The following is a 15,944-nucleotide window of genomic DNA, read 5'->3' on the forward strand; positions in this document are numbered from 1 at the left end:
TGAAGATTTTTTCCCAGTCTGTAGGCTGTCGCTTTGTTCTCTTGACAGTGTCTCCTGCCTTACAGAAGCTTCGCAGCCTCATGAGATCCCATTTATTAATGGTTGACATAAAGGCCTGGGCCGTTGGTGTTCTGTTCAGGAAGTTGTCTCCTGTGCCAATATGTTCCAGGCTCTTTCTCACTTTTTCCTCTAAGTGGCTTAGTGTCTCTGGTTTTATGTTGAGGTCTTTAATCCACTTGGATTTGAGTTTTGTGCAAGGTGACAAATATGGGTCCAGTTTCATTTTTTTACACATAGACCTCCAGTTAGACCAGCACCATTTGTTGAAGATGCTATCCTTTTTCCAATGAATGGATTTGGCTTCTTTGTCAAAAATCAAGTGATCGTATGTGTGTGGATTCATATCTGGGTCTTTGATTCGATTCCACTGATGAACCAGCCTGTTGCTGTGCCAGTACCATGCTGTTTTAATTACTATTGCTTTATAGTACAGTTTGAAATCAGGTATGGAGATTCCTCCGGAGCACCTTTTATTGTACAAGATTGTTTTAGCTATTCTGGGTTTTTTGTTTTTTCATATGAAGTTCAGAATTGAACTTTCAATGTCTTTTAAAAATTGTGTAGGTATTTTGATAGGGATTGCATTGAATCTGTAGATTGCTTTTGGTAGGATGGCCATTTTTACTATGTTAATTCTCCCGATCCATGAGCAAGGAAGATCATGCCATCTTCTCAGGTCATCTTCAATCTCTTTCTTCAGAGTTTTGAAATTTTTTTCAAACAAGTCCTTGACTTGCTTAGTTAGGGTAACTCCTAGATATTTTATAGTGCTTGTGGCTAATGTGAAGGGTGTGGCTTTCCTAATTTCTTCCTCTGCAAGCTTGTCATTTGTGTATAGGAAGGCTACAGATTTTTTTGAGTTAATTTTGTATCCAGCCAATTTGCTGAAGGTGTTTATCAGCTGTAGGAGTTCTCTGGTGGAATTTTGAGGGTCACTTATGTACACTATCATATCATCTGCAAATAGGGATAATTTGACTTCCTCCTTTCCCATTTGGATACCCTTGATCTCCTTTTGTTGTCTTATTGCTCTGGCTAGAACTTCGAGTACTATATTGAAGAGATATGGAGAGAGTGGGCAGCCTTGCCTTGTTCCCGATTTTAGAGGAATTTCCTTGAGTATCTCACCATTTACTTTGATTTTGGCTATTGGCTTGCTGTATATAGCCTTTATTATGTTGAGGAAAGTGCCTTGTATCCCCGATCTCTCTAAAACTTTAAACATGAATGGGTGTTGAATTTTATCAAATGCTTTCTCTGCATCCAAGGAGATGATCATGTGGTTTTTTATTTTCAGTTTGTTTATGTGGTGGATTACATTGATGGATTTCCGTATATTAAACCATCCCTGCATGCCTGGAATGACGCCTACTTGGTCATGATGAATGATATCTTTGATGTGTTCCTGTATTCGTTTTGCAAGTATTTTATTTAGTATTTTTGCATCTATGTTCATAAGAGAAATTGGTCTGAAATTCTCTTTCTTTGTTGAGTCTTTGTGAGGTTTAGGTATCAATGAGACTATGGCCTCATAGAATGAATTTGGTAATGTTCCATCCATTTCTATCTTTTGGAGTAGCTTGAAGAGTATCGGTATTAGCTTGCCCTTGAAGGTCTGGTAGAATTCTGCACTGAAACCATCTGACCCTGGGCTTTTTTTGATTGGGAGACCATCGATGATTGCTTCTATTTCTGTAGGGGAAATGGGACTATTTAGCTTGTTTATCTGTTCTTCATTCAACTTTGGCAAGTGAAATTGTTCAAGAAAATCGTCCATTTCCCTTAGATTTTCAAATTTTGTGGCATATATGCCTTCAAAGTAGGATCTTATGATTCTTTGAATTTCTTCAGTGTCTGTTGTTATGTCTCCCTTTTCATTTCTGATTTTGTTCATTTCAATACTGTCTCTCTGCCTTTTAGTTAGTTTGGCTAATGGTCTGTCTATCTTGTTGATTTTCTCAAAGAACCAGCTTTTGGTTTTGTTGATTCTTTGGACTGTTTTCTTAGTTTCTAATTTGTTAATTTCAGCCCTGAGTTTGATTATTCCAGGCGTCTACTCCTCTTGGGTGTTTCTGCTTCTTTTTTTTCTAGGGCTTCCAGTTGTGTTGTTAAGATGCTTATGTGCAATGTTTCCAATTTCTTTTTAAAGGCACTTAGTGCTATGAATTTTCCTCTTAGCACTGCTTTCAATGTATCCCACAAATTTGGATATGTTGTTTCTTCATTTTCATTGAATTTCAGAAACTCCTTGATTTCTTTCTTTGTTTCTTCCCTGACCCAGGTGTCATTTCTGATTTATCTTTTAGATTCATAATTTATTTCTGAAAATTCAAACACTAAAATAATGTTTTACAAGTATTTCCTAATTGCCCATTTGAAACCTTACATGAAAAAATGTATTCCCAGCAACTAACTAGCATGTGTCCTTTCTTCTCTCACTGTGCTAGCCTCTCAGCAAGTACCCTGCTGTGTTCAACGACATTTCCTTCTGGCTGCCCTCTGAGAATTACACGGAAAATGATTTCTATGATATCGTCCGAACAGTTGGAGGAGACCTGGTGGAGAAGGTTGATCTTATAGACAAGTTTGAACATCCAAAGTAAGTGAAACGCTTTCCAATTTTATCCCTTACCATCTCTGTACTGCAAATGGACCTGGAGACTTACAAAAGAGTTCTGCTGAAACCCAATGTGCCGAGACAGGATGCCTTCTGAATTTGTACTGAGGGGAGGGTTATGACAGCGTGCACCAGTCCTCTCAGAAGATCTCCTAACATGCACTCTTCTCCTTTTCTGCCTTGGTCAGAAAAGCACAGGAAGCAGGATGTTTGAAAGTCCTTCATTTCTAGCCCTGTCACCCTCCAGGTGCAGAGTGGATAGGACAGGGAAGAAAGCCTGAGGCGCAAACCTTAGTGTGCATTTGTTGAACACTTTCCACACAACAAGATCCACTGTAGGTCTTTATACTTGCTGTGTTCCCAACAGTGACTTCTTCAAGCTTGCCATCTTGTGGGAGGGGCACATATTAAATAAATAACTGCATACTTGCAGTCTAATGAGGGAAAACATACCAATCAATCACAGAGTTGGTGGCAGCTGGGCTTTGGGTCAGCTTTTGAAGATATTGAAGGTGAGCAGATAAACATGATGAGCAAGGGGCTACAGATGCCTGCCTGTGATCCTAGCTGTTCCAGACACGGAGGCAGGAGGATTGCAAGTTAAGGTCAGTTTGAGCTATAGAGTGAGTTCAGGGACAAGCTGGGAACTTACTGAGATCTTGTCCCAAGTTTAAAAAAAAAAAAAAAGACCTGAGGCTATAGCTCGGTGACTCAGCATTTGCCTAGCATGTGTGAGGCCCCACACATAATCTCAGGCACTGTAGACAGTACTCAACAAAAAGTATGGGGAGCAGTCTATGAATAGGAAAAGAACATTCCTGGAAGCAGATTTGAAAGCCAGGCATAAACAAACTGAGGCAGAAGGATTGCTTTTGAGTTCAAGGCCAGTTTGGGCTAAATAGTGAGACCCTGTCTTAAAAGAGCAAAAGAAAAGCCTATATAAAACAAAATAGAAATCAAATAGAATTCTGTGTTGGTAGGACAGTGACACAAACAAGATGCTGAAGGCAGCTGGAGGCTCTAGGGGGAAATAGATGAAAAGAGATGACTCTTGAGCAGAGTTGTATCCACAGGATCAGGCAGGCCTAGGGGGTGCAAGGCCTTTTCCACTATCTGTGGTTGGAAGCTCTAGAGCTGTGTGAGCAGGAGAATGGAGAGATGTCTCCCTTCCTGACTCATCCTGCTTGACTTCCAGCTGTGGGAGGCTGGATGGATCGGCCCTGACCCGCCTTGCCATTCCTATCCTGGTCTTCACACTTGCATCACACCCTAAGTGTTGCCCTTGCACTTCCACTCTCTACCCTCCCGACACACCCCCTCTACTGCCTCTTGCTTTGTTCTTTTAACTCTTCCTTTCCTAGATGAAGGCATTTGGTACTCACTTCCATTTTTTTCATTATTTAGATATCCTAAAGTTCATTGTCAAGGGCAAGATTTGCTCAAGGACTTGTGTAAACCATATCTTATGACCTTGTGTGTTTTTAAAACTGGCACTCTGTTTGTACCTGAATGAATGTCACTTGGGTCAAACATAACATCCTTGACCTGCCCTTTGGGGTAAAACCAAAGCTATTTTGTTGGGACCTTTTGAGGTAAGCAGTTAGGTGTGTTTCTTTACTCCATCCTATTTGCTTTCTATTTGACTTCCACTTTCGGAGCTTGTATGTGCTGCTTGCCACCTAATTTTACATAAGATGCCTGGCGGAGATGCAACGACTGGTGCTATAGCAGCTCTTTAGTACGGAGGTGTGAAGCTGTCAGGAAAGCATCACCATAGAAGCCCAAAGCCTTGGCACTGGAGCATGTCACTTCAGCTCTGGAACTTTAGATGAGAGTGAAATAGCTTATTGAATACAGATGTTTGGCATTCTCATCCAAGTTAAGCCTAGCCTGTACCTCTGAGGAACATGTCTGTGGAAAGATGTTCCTTACCAGTGCTCACTGTGCGGTAATTCTCAAGAGTTTTGAGGACAGAGGTCATCATGCTCTGCTCAGCTAAGATCAAGACTGTTGAAGTTTCTACTTTGTGGGCCTTATTTTATCCCCAAACTACCTGACTCTGCCACTGCAAAACAGCCACAGACAAAACAAAGTGTACAAGCAGAGACCTGGCCATGCCTCAGGGCACCATTGAAGTCTGATTTGGCCCCTAGCCTAAAGTTTGCTGACTTAAGACCCCACTGTGACTCTGCAGCCCTGACCTGAGAGGTTTCCCTTCCTGAGCATCCTGTACCCTCCTCTCTCCATCAGAACGCCCCTGGCAGGGTGGAGAGTGAATGGCTGTCTGGACTCATACTTGTCAGTGCCCACCCAGTGAAGATTCTCTGCAGACATAAGTGTCTCTCCATGATGTCCAAAACTGATACACAGCAACATGGGGAGAAGCACAAAGATTCTCTCCGAGATAAATAAGTTGTTGAACAAATTGGGTATTATTATATTTTGAATAAGAACACATCTTAGGGAAGTATAACCTGAATATAGGACTAATTTCATAATGTTCAACAAATAGAGGAATTTTGTTCACATATAGATAACAGTCTGTCCCCTGCAGGAAGATAGATACATGGCTTAGGAAGAAGTGGCATTGAGTTCTAGCTGGTCATTCAGAGTCTTCTTCCAGAAGGTGGCCTCCTCTATGGGCTACTTAATGTACTAAAGGGACTCTGTAGTCCAGAAGTTTGACAACAAATGCCACAGTGGTCACTCCTCCCCAGGGTCGCTGTCCAGCTGTCTGTACATCATTGCTCTCTAGGAATGTCCTGTCTAATGAAGACAGATCATAAGTCACCTTGTGTATACCTTCAGCTCCCTCAAGAGGCATCAGTCTTCTTTAGTGTCTGATTTCATACAACTTTCAGAACTATAGTGCCGAGTTTATTTTCTTATGCAATGCAATTGTTCAAAATGTTTCTAGCCTGAGGCCCGAGAAAGAGTAAAGAGAAGCTCAGAAAACCAGACCATTGTGTCTAGTCTCACACTCCATTTGAAGATGGAAGAAGGTTATTACGAATTTATAGAGGTAAACTATAAAATAAATGACCTCAAATAGGGTGATTTGGGTTGAGTTTAACACAGAAGTTTTATAGAATTGAAATTGTGTGTGTGTGTGTGTGTGTGTGTGTGTGTGTGTGTGTGTGTGTGTGTGTGTGTTTACATATTAAGTTTGGCGCTGAAGAAGTGCATACGATCTGGGCATGCTGGTGCACACCTTTAGTTCCAGCATTTGGGGAGACAGAGACAAGCTGATCTATTCATATGGCCATTGTAGGGTCTTCTGAAACTTGCTTGTCTGTCAGAGCTGTGGTGCTACAGGGATAAATTGTGTCCCATGGGTCACTAAAGATGAGTGTCACTCGAGATTATTCTCCCCTTTGTGACCTATTGTTTCTCTTACATATTTATTGTCGTAGAGGGTATACCCAAACATTTCCACAGGCTTCGTAAGGGCTCTTGACTGGGACAAGTACTTCTCCAGGGTGGCAGCCTGGCTGTCTTGGACAGAGGGGATTATTTAAGGATATACTAAATTGTAACTGCAAGGGCCTTAGGAACTGAGGCAGAGCTGAAGGCCAGAGACCTTCCACATCTGGGTGCTCTAACTGTCCCTTTCTTCCTTCTCTCAACAAGCCTCTGGTCCTCTCTCCCACTTCATATATGCATTAACCCGGCTCCCTCCTGGCTTTTCCTGGGCAATGCTCTCCATTATTCCGTGTGGCTCAACTGCTGAAGTTCACTACCACCACCTGTAAGGCAGAGTACTTTGATCAGGCTGCCTTCTTGGGCTCTACACAGTCTGCGAGTGGCCATGACTAGGTCAGGATCCTGTTCTGGGGTAGTTGGGATACCCTCACCAAACAGCCCTGCTGTTTTGTACTCTCTAGTACAATTTCAAGAAGGGCTGACAGGACAGGTTTGGGTTTTTGTTTTGGTTTTTGTTGTTGTTGTTTTGTTTTTTGTAAACTAACACACAAGCACGGCCTCCCTTTCCTGTGCAGGCTGCTCATGTGCACTCTGTGATGCTCTACACTGCTCACTCCTGTCTTAGACTCTGGACTCACACAGGTGCTGTTTTAGGGGGAGCTCCTTGAGTACTACTGCACAGTAGGCACTATGTTTAGAATCCTTTGTCTTTCCAAAACTTGTTCCAAAGCTTAGTCACTGCTGCAGTGGTCCTGAGACGTGGCCCTTTAGAGAAGCATGTGAGTCATGAGGCTGTACACTCATGGATGAGGCTCTTGCCTTCCTAGAGGAGGTTTCAGAGCTGCCTGTCCTGTGCTTCTGCTTCTTCATGTAAGGACACAGTCTTGGTCCTAGTGTCCTTTTGTCCTTCTAGTCTTGAGAGCATGCATAACAGGATCCTCTGACAAACACAAAATCTACTGCCACCACCATCTCATACTTGCCTGAACTGTGAGGAACTACTTTCTATTATTTATGAATTGCACAGGCTAAGTGATGTATTTTGTTATAGCAGCAGAAATAAACTAAGACGGAAGGAACGCACTTCCATCTTCTCTTGATGTTCACAATGGTGCCAAGAGCTAGTTAACGTACAGTGACCAAGATCTCCTTGTTACACAGCTCTAGTCTGGGAACTCCAAGAGTACAGCACCAGCATCTGGCAAGGGCCTTCTCACTGTAGCAGAACCAAGAGACAGAGGAGCATGCTGCCTCTTGGTGGTCCTCACAGCCATAGTCTACTGTGGGACTCCTCCTTCCTGATCTCCTCATCACCATGATTTCCTGGCCAAGTTCGCTTTTTTGTTGCTGATAAAACACGGGCTTCAAACAACTTGGCAGAGAAGAGGGTTTGTTTTTAGCCTTACAGGCTACAGGCTACCGTCAAGGGAATCCTAGGCAGGGACTTAAAGCAGCCATAGAGGAATACTGCTCTGTGGCTTGCTCCAAGCACTACCACCTGTCCAGAGGGCATCACCCACAATGAGCTAGGTCCTCCTCCATTATTAACAGGAAAATGCCCCCGTGGAGCCTGTCTGGTGGTGGCAAGTTTTCAACTGAGGTCCCCTCTTCCAGCTGTGTCAGTTTGACAACCAGAATTAGCCATTATACTTCCAAAAGGCCCTGTCACCAGATGCTATCAACTATGAACTGAAGGATAAGTTTCTAATAGTGAATTGGGTGCGGGGGGGCACCTTCAAACCACAGCAGAAGATGTGTATTCCCTCACATAATTGCCAACTAACTTTATCTGGTGGAAAATCGTTGATCAAGTTCTATTTGCCACTTTTAAGGATTGCCTTTCCTTCTTTTTGGGACCATGTTGTCTACAAAGAAGACTTGAAGCTGGGAAACATCAAGGTGTCTGTTTGTCTGGTTTGTTATTGTTTTGAGCACACTTCCAGAAACATAGGAAAACATTTTTGCATCTTTCCATCATGTCAAAATGTACCTAATAACAATGTAAGGTGCTTTTTTGATAATTCCAGGCTTTGATAATCTGATCAAGGTGAACACCACTTTTTTTGTTTATGTTTTTTATTTCTTTCTTAATTTCTAATATTAACTTTTATCATGTCACACAGCGCTCTCTCTCTCTCTCTCTCTCTCTCTCTCTCTCTCTCTCTCTCTCTCTCTCTTCATTACTCCGTCACTCTCTCCATATATATGGAGATTTTAATATTCCAGTATGTACCCAGAATCAAAATTCACAGAATCTTTTTTACTTCCAGAAGTAAGTCATATACTGTGCCAAACAGGTGGTGGTGGTGGTAGTGTGCCCACCAAGGTGCATAGGCATCCTTCTTTCACAAAGTGCTTATAAAAAGGAGTTTTGGGACAAGGTACAACCTGAAAAATCAACATTTTACACAGTCTGGAGTAGTTTGGAGTAGGGAACAACCTAATCTCAAATATCTGCTTTCTATCTGTCCATCTGAATGACAAAACAATCTAGGCTAAGGCAGGGTCCTACCCTGTGAAAGAAGCTGACTGGAAGGATATTTAGATGAAATGCATGGGAAAGGTGGGCATTCAAGGAAAATACCGAGGTGGTGGGCACAAGTCTCCCCAAAAGCCTGATGGTGTGACCAAGACAGCAGGGTTGGAAGGTGAGGTACAGATAGGGTAGAGGGAACTGTGCCCTGGGTATTTCAGACTTTCTGAATTTGGGGATGTGGCCACAAGAGCTCCTGAGAGAAGTGGGGTTAGAAAGTGTACTGAGCAACATACTCCAGAGAAGAGCCAGGGGCCTGTGAGTGTCTGCCTAAGAAAAAACAAAAGGAAGAAGAACTCTGGAAACATCAAGTGATGAGGGTAGAGAGAATATGAAGGAAGGAACGGAGGCTGGGGGATTGCCTTCCTGCAAGATCCGTTCCCTTGTAGTCAGAGTATAGGCCTGATGGCATGGCTCTGACACTGAGTGTCAGTGATCAGTCTACTGATAGGAAACAGTCTAAGGGGTTGTATTTCTGTGCACACTAGCAAACACACACACACAAACACACACGCACACACATACCACATTATGCCTTCACATCCACAGGTGCTAGTGATAAGAGAATTCTTATTATAAGTATGTATCTATGTATGTATTGGATGCTTTGTGGACCAGTGTGTTCTGACTGGAAATTAGACATGCCTCTTCTTACTTATGTGCAAAAAAAAAAAAAAAAAATCCTGTGTGAGATTTTCCTTTTCTTGTCATTTCTGTTCTTATTTTCCATTCTTGTACAACCTCATGCAAAAGGTGGGATAAGACAGCTGGTGGCTCTGTGGTCCCCTTCTGGCCATGACTGACTTGGATTAGAGATGAGAGCTCTGGACACAAGGTGGCTCACTGGGCGAGAACACTTGCTGCCAAGCTTGATGACCTGTGTCCAGTCCCCAGAGCCCTCTTAGTGGAAGACAGGCACTGACTCCTCAAGTTGGCCTCTGACTTTCATGTTCCCACTCTGGCACATGTGTGTGTGTGTGTGTGTGTGTGTGTGTGTGTGTGTGTGTGTGTGTGTGCATGCATACACACACACACACACTAAATAAGTAAATAAATAACATAAATGTGAAAAAATTGTTTAATGTTGACAACTGTGCTTGAGAGATGGCTTAGCAGTTAAGAGCACTAGCTCTTAGGTCCTGTGGAAGACCTAAGTTTGATTCCCAATACCTACATGATGGCTCACAACCATCTGTAAATCTAGTTCCAGTCCCAGGGGATCCATTTGCCCTCTTCTAGCCTCCTCTGGCACCAGACACACATGTAGTGCACAGACATACATGAAAACAAAACACTCACATACATAGATCAGTCTTAGGAACAGAGAGTGAACAGCTTCCTAGCTTCCTCAGCTTCCTCAGCTAAGTCTCATTATTCACTAAACCTACTTCATGAGGCTTAATCATGTCTCTCACTTTAAAAGGATGGCATGAAAATGAAAATATGAATGGAATTTGAACCACAATTATTCAGCATTTCTTGAAATGGGAGATAGAAAATAAAAACTCACCTTGTTAAAAACTGTACCTACTTCCCTTTTGCTTTAGGTGGCAGGGACTCTGTACCTGCTAAGTGGAATTGTCACCTCCATGTCTTGAGAACCAGTGTGCAATGCAATGCAAAATACACGTGGTTCTTGAAATTATACCTGACCTCTGCTCACCTGTGCAGCCAAAAACATCATCCCCAAGATGAGAGAAAGCCTCCTGGAAAGGAAGACATGAGGAAATAGAGGAGGAGTGATTATATTTTGATTTTTTTTAAACCTGGATTGAACTGAATAATAATTATCTATAGACCATCTTAGTTTGGGGAATCCTACATCTTAATTTGGGGATTCCTACTGCTCCATGAACCTGCTTAAATCTGAAATAATGTTATACCATGTCTGGTGCAGGAATATACTTGCAATATTAGACAGATCAAATTCTCAAGAAGACTGGTGTGAATAGGTGCTATTCTTAGCACTGTGTGAGTAAAAGAGATCAATGTAGATATTCAAGATGGAAATTCTAATTGTTAATCCAAAGCCCAAATTCAAGGTCCCCCTAACCTTCAAAGCAGGGCAGGCCAGTGCTCAGGCTCTAGGACTGTCACACTTGGAAAGGAGATGGAGGCATGGATACTGCCTTGGAGCTCCTGGTTCAAATCTGTTCTGAAAGAACCTGGAATCAGCATTTCCTTGAAGGTCTTTTTTCAGGTAGCTACCTACCTTTTAGTTCCATTACCATGTTCAAGGCACTGAGATATTTTTATATCGTCACAAGTAAGTAACATTTTTCACCTACTTATTCCATTGCTTTTATAGGTAGAAAGTCCTTCATTCCCAAAAGAAGTTGTACTCATTTACACATATTTCTCAAATTACTATTAAACTGTTTATTTCCAGTTTCATCTTGGCTTTGCCACTGTATCATAAAATGTGAATATCATACTTTTATTTTCCTAAGTAGTTAAACAACTTCTCTGGTGCCACTTAAAAGATTAACCAATTGCAATAAATGACTCTCTTACAAAGAAAACCTAAAGCCAGTTATTCTGCATGACATTTTCAAAGCTATCCCAGAGACCAGCTTATATATGCAACAGGTATGCCTTTGGTTCAACATTTGTGTGCCCTATTCTTCTCCAAAAGACACCTCACTCTCACTTCATACCAGCATGGTCCCATGACAATCCCTAGTCCTGGTGATAGAAGGCAACATCCCATTCCCTTAACCCAGTGGATAGCTAAGTTCCTGGGATTCTACCAACATTGTAACAAGACTTAACCTGGTTGTGTGTGTGTCTCTCTCTCTCTCTCTCTCTCTCTCTCTCTCTCTCTCTCTCTCTCTCTCTCTCTCTCTCTCTCTCTCTCTCTCTCTCCCTCTCTCTCCCCATCGAGACAGGGTTTCTTTGTGTAGCCTTGGCTGTCCTAGAACTCACTCTGTAGCCCAGGCTGGCCTTGAACTTACAGACATCCACCTGCTTCTGCCTCCCTCAGTGCTGGGGTTAAAAGAGAATTTCTTCTGAGAGAAACTAATTCTGAGTTAGGGTGGGTACCCTCCAAATACAGAAGATTCTGTGAGCAAGCTTTGTGTGTTCTGTGGACTCTAGTAAAGCTCATATTCAAAATAGGCGTTGGTTTGCTGCACTGATAATTCACTCTAAATAGAAAGAGGAAAAAGGATAAAGCAGGACAAGGGAATGATATGGAAACAGAAGCTGCGTGTTACCTTAGGTCTGTGAGCTGGAATTCTGTAAACAGTAAGGAATTCTGTAAGGAACCTCATGCCCGTGTCTTTTTGAAGCACAGTAACCCTGTGGGTAGCACGCTTCTCCTGAGGGGAGCATACAATAGAAGAAAGCCACTGGGTACCTGTGGTACACATGACAGAGCCAGCACCTGCAGCCAGCATCACTGTGCAGAGCAGTGTTTGATGAAGCTTGTAGGTGGGCCAGGTGTCCTGGAAGGAATGGAAGACACTCTCACTCATACTTGAGGAGGTTAGCTAAGGAGTGCCCACACATAGACCCTGGGCCTTTGTTTCTCATGTTTTAATTTAGGCCCAGTGTCTACCCCATAGAGACCGGTTAGCAGCGGGACCTGTGGCTCATTTCTCTCTCTGGTCAGATCTGGAATGTGAGTAGTTCCTCTGATGCTGGGAGTGAATACCAAGTACCTGCTGCTGTCACTGTTCCTAATACAAAGGCTGTAGTCACTCTTAGGAGATGACACTTTTGTCATTACCTATTGATGATCTAGAATATATTTCATGGTAAAGTGATTTCTAAAATATCAACTACTAGCCAGTTGTTTTAAAATAGTATTGCCATACTGAATTACAAACAACAATGTTTTGAAACAAGGTTTAAAGGAAGTGCAGTGTGTAGAGTTTGTGTGAGACAGGCCTTCACCAAGTAGGCCATGCTGCCCTGACTTTAAGGTTCTTTTAAGCTTCCCTAGAGCTAAGGTTATAGGTACGTACTATTTGATTTTTGTTTTGTTTTGTTCTGTTCTGTTTTCATTGAATGTACTGTTTTGTAAATTGAAAGTAGTTTTTTTAATATAATATATTCTGATCATAGTTTCTCTTCCCTAGTCTTCTTCCATGTCCTCCCCACCTCCTGACCCAACTTCACACCTTATTTTTAAATCTTTCTCTTTAGAAAACAGACAAAAAAAAAAAAAAAAAAAAAAAAAAAAAAACAGAATGGGAAAAAAGAAACAGAAAATAAACAAAAATAAAAAGAAGAAACAGCAAGAAAAGCACATACACACTTAGAGATACATGCATGCACACAAAAAATTTATAAAAACACAAAGTCAGAAACCATACCATATAAGCAGGAAACCAGGAAGGTTAAAGGAAGGATGGAAAGAGAAAAGGTGCTGAAGCAAAGCATTATAAAATGAACAAAAATCTCCCAAAATGCAATCGAGTTTGTTTTGAGCTGGTCATCCACTACTGGGCATGGGGCCTGCCCTTGAGTGTGGTTTGTATACCCAGTAAGATTCCATTGGAGCAAACTAAATTTTCCTTTGCAAGTGGTTGCCAATTTGAGATAGCTTCTTGTTTGGGATGAGAAAGCATGTCACTTCCTCCTTTCAATGCTGGGACCTCATCTGGCTTGGACATTTGCTGACTCTGTGCATGCTGCCAGTGTCTATGAGTTCATTTGTGTATCAGTCATGCTGTGTTTAGAAGGCCTTGTTTCTTGATGTTGTTCATTCCCATTGGCTCTTACAATCTCTTCTTTGCCTCCTCTTCTGCAAAGTTCTCTGAGTCCTGCAGGAAGAGATTTTATGGAGACATTCCATTTAGAACTGAGTGTTCCAAGCTCTCCCAGTCTTTTCACCTTGTCCAGTGTGTATTTCTGTATTTGGTCTCATATACTGCAGATGGAAGCTTCTCTGGTGATAGATGGGCAAGACACTGATCCATGGTTATAACAGAATGTCGTTAGCAGTCATTATGTTGCTATATTTCTTTAATAGAACAGTACTATTTGGTTTTCCCATAGGCCCATGACCTATCTAGTTCCATGGTCTTAGCCGCCCAAGTAAGGTCAGGCATGGTTCCATCTCATGGAGCAGGACTTAACTCTAATCAGCTACTTGTTGGTAACTTCCACAACTTTCATTCATTATTTCACCAGTATCTCATGTAGACCTGTTACCATTGTAGATCATAGGTTTTATATCTGGGATGGTGTTACCTTTCTCCTCTGGTAATATGCAGAGTGCCTTCCAGTACCATGAACACTATGCAGTAAAGGGGTGAAGGCTCTAGTTAGGCACTAGTTCAATTTCTTTGTGTTCAATGACTTATGTAGATATTGTCTTCAGCAGTAGGGCCTTGCCATAAGTTTATGGAGAGCAACAAAGAGTCTTGGAAGAAGTCCTTGTCTTTAAGTCTCTTTATTGATATCATACGATGGAACTTTTCTTAGGTGTGTGTGTGTGTGTGTGTGTGTGTGTGTGTGTGTGTGTGTGTGTGTGTAAAACACTATGTTGTGTACTGGCACCATGGCAGGGCTGTGGCTAGAAATAACTTGCTTGATTAAGGTGATCTAGGTAAGTGCTTATCTCTTTCCCAGCTGTGCGCCCTGCCACTAAGCAGATTATGAACCTCAGGATTAATGTTAGCCTGGAGAACCAATATGGATGATATACATTTGCCAGCTATGGTTATCTGTGAGACACCACACTCACTAGTCGTGAGGTGTCAAAGTGTTCGCATGCAAAGGCCACTGGAGAGGTGTAACTTGAAGATACAGTCTTTAGAAAACTTCAAGAACAGAAGATACTTTTAAAATATATGTATATGTATAATATATATTAATATATAAAATCAAACTTTCAGCCTTGCTCCTGTGTACCTTGCCCAACTTCTGTGGCAGGATGTAGCTCTGCAGTGACCAGTCAGAAGATGTGCCATGCACACACCTGCAGAGAAGGCCCCACCTCAGTGCTGCATTGTTGTAGATGCTCATCAGTTTAGAGCCCACTCCATTCATAGAAAGACTGGACTTGTAATCCAACTCACAGGAGCCCTCAAAACCCTGCAGCCCTTAGAAAGTCCTAAAGTATTCTCATTGGGACCTGGTACCCCAGCACCCACTGTCCTGATGAGGTTGGGGTCTCACTGTCTGGGTTGTGTAACTCCGCAACATACTGACTACCTGAACACAAGCTCATCTCAGGCGCCAGAATGGGCAGACTGGCACAGAGGTTCAGAGTGTGAGCTCAAGGGGAAGCAGGTCTAGAGTCTGTTAGAAATATTTACTGGAGCGTGGAGCCTCTTGTTTATGCTTCCCATGACACAATTTAGGAAGCAGAAACAGGAGCATTACCACAAGCCCCATATCAGCTAGGACTACATAGCGAAACCCTGCCCCTCCCCCAAAGAAGAAAAGAAAACAAATTACTTAAGATTAGGGAAATTGGTCAAATTTGGTGACATGCCTCTGCAATTCCAACATTTAAGAAGTAGAAGCAGCCACATTCTTGACATGGCTACCTCACAAGACCCAAACAATTCCAACAACAGTTGACATCCCAGCATAGATGAGGGAGGTTTCAAGACCCTAATCCTAGATGAAAAACTGTAAGCAATTGGCAACTGCTGAGAGTGGGTTAGCCCCTTGATGGGTCATCTAAGAAGTGGTCAGCCTTCGAAACCAGAAACAGGCATAACCCTGACCAGACACAGCAGGTCGTACTTACAGTCTTATTAGTTTAGATGTAATGTCACAATAATTAAAACAGAGGAGGCTGGATTTGGAAGAGTGGTATAGGAGTGGGTATGGGAGGAAAAGAAGGGCAGATATGGAGGGCGAATGATATAATTATATTTTAGTTAAAGGAAAAAAACAAATAATAAAACAAAGAAGTGGGGACAGAGACCATAAATTCAAGGGCATCTTCAGCAGCCTGTAGTCTATGAGACCATGTAGAAGGGCAGCATGGGGTGAGGAACACACAACCCTTAACTGCTCAATGATCTGTCTGCACAGGCAGGCATATACGCATGTGCATGCACACATGGGGCATGCACGTTTGCACACACAGATGTACATGGCTGAGATGAAGAACTGAAATAATAACCCAGCTTGCTCAGAATTCCTTGCTCTGGTGTTCACTCTGAAAATTATTTCCAATCAATGAGCACTAGCACAGCACACCAAGGAGTAATTACCTTACACGTGTTTCACTCAAAGCTGTGATTAGAAACAAGATGTGAGATCAGAGGGGCATAAAATGGATGTAAGAAGGAAAACTCTCATGCAGGAGCTGAGCTGCACAGGCTGTGAGAGATTTAGTGAGCG

General features: G+C 42.3%; 1 protein-coding gene across 8 annotated transcripts in view; it reads left to right on the forward strand.

Annotated features, from left to right (window-relative positions):
- The window catches only part of Fars2 (phenylalanyl-tRNA synthetase 2, mitochondrial), a 406,536-nt gene that overhangs the window by 285,589 nt on the left and 105,003 nt on the right, over positions 1–15,944 (forward strand). For all 8 annotated transcript variants that reach the window (XM_051170062.1, XM_051170076.1, XM_051170069.1 and 5 more), the window contains one exon: positions 2,508–2,659. In XM_051170062.1, coding sequence (XP_051026019.1) covers positions 2,508–2,659 — 152 coding nt within the window. The remainder of the gene's footprint in view (positions 1–2,507; positions 2,660–15,944) is intronic.

The sequence above is a fragment of the Acomys russatus genome, chromosome 3, assembly GCF_903995435.1.
Source record: "Acomys russatus chromosome 3, mAcoRus1.1, whole genome shotgun sequence".
Taxonomy (NCBI): Eukaryota; Metazoa; Chordata; class Mammalia; order Rodentia; family Muridae; genus Acomys; species Acomys russatus.